Source organism: Octopus bimaculoides, chromosome 2 (assembly GCF_001194135.2).
Source record: "Octopus bimaculoides isolate UCB-OBI-ISO-001 chromosome 2, ASM119413v2, whole genome shotgun sequence".
NCBI classification, from domain to species: domain Eukaryota; kingdom Metazoa; phylum Mollusca; class Cephalopoda; order Octopoda; family Octopodidae; genus Octopus; species Octopus bimaculoides.
Window position 1 is genome coordinate 129,926,839 of NC_068982.1, and position 3,727 is coordinate 129,930,565.

The window sequence follows — 3,727 nt, forward strand, 5'->3', positions numbered from 1 at the left end:
TGAATTTTCAATCACCTTTTGGTTTGAACTTGAGAAAGACAGATGTTCTGTCGAAATATTGTTAAAAAAATAAAACATCTAAAATCGCACTCTTCGTCTTGACTAATAATAATAATAATAATAATAATAATAATAATAATAATAATAATAATAATAATAATAAAAAAACTACTACTACTACTACTACTACTACTACTACTACTACTACTACTACTACTACTAATAATAATAATAATAATACCTGTGGCGAGTGAGAAAAATACTGGCTTCAAAGCTGAATGCCAGAAACATAATTTCGGCAATAAACTCGCGCGCAGTTGCAGTAGTTCGGTATGGTGCTGGAATCCTGAAGAGGACAGAAGAAAGCTAAAGGAAATAAACAGGGATTCAAGAAATCTCCTAACGATGCATGGAGCCCATCATCTACATGCAGACACTGACCGCCTATGCATGAAGAGAGCAACTGGAGGAAGAGTATTGATAAGTGTGGAGGACTGTGTACGTATCGAATTGGAGAGCTTAATGAGATACCTAGCTCAAAGTAAGGAGACCTTGCTAATGTTAGTTAGGAACGAGGGAATATTGCAAGCAAATAAAAAAGGAAAAATGAATGGTCTACCAATGTATCAGTATGTTTCTCTGCCCTAGGTGTCAGGAAGACACTCGGCAAGAAATGGAAACAGAATTGAAAGAACATGATGGGTGTACTGGGCTTCGTATATTTTACCCCAGTGTCACTTTGATGGCATGCACTGCTCTCTCACTCAATAATAATAATAATAATAATAATAATAATAATAATAATAATAATAATAATAGATAATAATAATAGGGGCATCTTCCAAGGGGACTGCCTATCCCCACTGATCTTTGTACTGTGCTTGATACCACTGACACTGATTCTGAGGAAAGCAAAAGCTGGGTATGTATTCAAAAGCCGCTAACAAAAAAGTCAACCATTTGTTATTCATGGACGACCTCAAACTTTATGGTAAAGATGAAGCTCAAGTCAGTTCCCTCGTTGATACGGTGTATACCTTCAGTGCTGATATCAGAATGGAGTTCGGACTGAGAAAGTGTGGTGTGTTAGTCTTGAAGAGAGGCAAAATCAAAGGTATGGATGGGCTAACGATACTGTCAGGGGAGGTTATGAAGCAGATAGAAGAGACGGGCTATAAGTACTTGGGGATTTTGGAAATGGATAAATTGACGGAGAAAGAAATGACAGAGAAGTTTAAGGTGGAGTACTTGTGCAGACTGAGACTGAGCCTTAAATCGAAATTAAACGGACGGAATAAGATCGAAAATATCAACACCTGGGCGGTTTCACTCCTTAGGTATGGAGTAGGAGTAATCGCATGGACATTAGACAAATTAAACAGCTTAGACAGAAAGACAAGGAAGTTGCAAATTAGATATGAGTCACTCCACCTAAAACGTGACACAGACAGACTGTATTTACCAAGAAAAAGAGGGATGCGAACACAACATTAGAGCAGAAGAAAACAACATAGCATGGTATGTAAAAAATGTCACAGAACCGCTGTTACTAGAAATAAGAAGGTCGGGCTTGTGTAGGATGAAAGATTGCAAAGATAAAGCACTATACAAGAAATTGAAAACGAATGAAACTGAAAATAGGTGGGTAAAGAAAAGAATGCATGGTCAATTTCATAAAGACGTTGAAGATTGACAGACTAAAAGTGATTTAAAACCGGAAATGGAGGCTCTAATCTGTGCTGCCCAAGAGCAAGCACTAAGAACAAACTACATAAAATACAGAATAGACAACACACCAGAAAGTGATAAGTGCAGAATCTGTGGACAAAACGGTGAAACCGTATGGCATATTACCAGACAATGTACGCCACTAGCCCAGAAGGAATATAATAGACGCTACGACAATATAGCAAGGATTGTCCATTGGACACTTTGCAACAAGTATGGACTTGACAGATCAAAAAATTGGTACGACCACAAACCTGAAGGCATCGTCGAGAATAGAAATGCAAAGATCGTATGGGATTTTATGATTCAGTTTGACCATGAGATAGAAAATAGGAAGTCAGACATAGTCTTAATTGAAAAAGAAAACAAACTATGCTCCAGCATAGATATAGCATGCCCAGCTGACAACAAGGTATGCGATAAGGAAGAAAGAAAAGTTGAGAGATATGACAGGTTAGCTTGGGAAGTTAAGCAGTTGTGGGCGATGAAAAAGGTAGCAGTAGTGCCAATAATTGTCGGAGCCCTGGGAACAGTGAGCAAGTACGTAGAACAAGTAGAGGCTGCAATAAAAGTGGAGCACTTGCAGAAAACAGCACTGCTTGGAACCGCTCGAATACTCCGGAAGGTGCTCGAAAAATAAGAGGTGTTAGCTTAGTTCACTGGTAGTGAACAGCTGACACTGCAGTACATCTCCAGCGTCAGAAGCTGTGCAAAGGTAATAATAATAATAATAATAATAATAATAATAATAATAATAATAATAATAATAATAATAATAATATACTATAGTTTTGCTAAAACTTTGTGCTGTTGTTCATAGATCTCTATATCTTAGCTATGCTATGCCCAACCTGTCGACGCCCCTCTGAAAAATCTAGATTTCTATACATGTATTTGTCCCCACGCTGGAATATCGGCAAGTTTACCTGCTTCTTCTTCCGCCCCTCTCTCTCTCCCCTCTCCTCTCCCACTCTGTCTTCAGTTCTACTGTAAGCATTCACGAGGATAAGATGGCTATTTAATGGCTCCCCCCAAATGCGTAAACCTATTCTATTACTTCAAACTATGAAATATCACTGTCTGTAATGCAAAGACTTGAGGTGTTTTTCGAGAATTGTCTATGTGTTTGCTAAAACTTAGAGATGTTTATAGATTTTTATATCTTAACTACGATGTGATGTTCCATAGATAGACTCCTTTATCGTAAATACGATGTGATGTTTTATAGACAGATTAATATAGTCTTGCTAAAATTTTGGGATGCTATTCATATATTTCTATATCTTAGCTATGCTATGCCCAACGATGCTCCTCTTAAAAATCCCCTCGCCCCCGCCCCCAATCCACCGTCAGGCCTGTCAACTACCAATCCAATCAAACAATCTGTATTGGTAGACACAACCCCATTCTTCTATTTAGCGCCGCAGCAACATTAGTAGCTAAACCACCAGTCTCACAGTAATGCCACTCTCATCAACTTAGTGTGATACGTACACTACCTGTTGCATCACAGCTTCACCTTCATCAAATGGTAACTTTTGAAAGAATTGAGGAAAACTTGGCGAGATAGGAAAGTACTTGTCATCAAACCTTTCAAATGGGTCCACTACACAACCCTTTTCACCACACTCACAACCCGTTTCACCACACCCACAACCCCAGAACGTAAAACATCGGAAGACATGCTGCAAAGCATTTTGTGTAACGTGCTGACGATTCTACCAACCTGTCAACAATAATGATTGATACAATTTTTTAATAAGTTCATTACCCTTTTTTTCTGAAATATTTCTCAGCTGTTTAACATATCTAAAACTGATAGTAGTTTGGTTGTTTCTTCAAGTAGTATAAAGCAGTATTTCTTTTTTTTTTCCGCAGGAGACAAACTTAATCAAACTGTTGAAGAGCTTCCGTTTCCTGATAAATCAAGTAAGTAGATTTCAACATTATAGATATAAAATGACTATTTAAATCAGAGGTTCTCAACCATTTTTTTTTT

At 37.8% G+C, this 3,727-nt stretch overlaps 1 protein-coding gene across 2 annotated transcripts in view; it reads left to right on the top strand.

The window, feature by feature from the left end:
• The window catches only part of LOC106875930 (uncharacterized), a 39,688-nt gene that overhangs the window by 12,112 nt on the left and 23,849 nt on the right, over nucleotides 1-3,727 (top strand). For both annotated transcript variants that reach the window (XR_008263432.1, XM_014924249.2), the window contains exon 4: nucleotides 3,607-3,657. Coding sequence is in view for 1 of the 2 variants with exons in the window: in XM_014924249.2 (XP_014779735.2) it covers nucleotides 3,607-3,657 (51 nt within the window). In the remaining variant the exon portion in view is untranslated. The remainder of the gene's footprint in view (nucleotides 1-3,606; nucleotides 3,658-3,727) is intronic.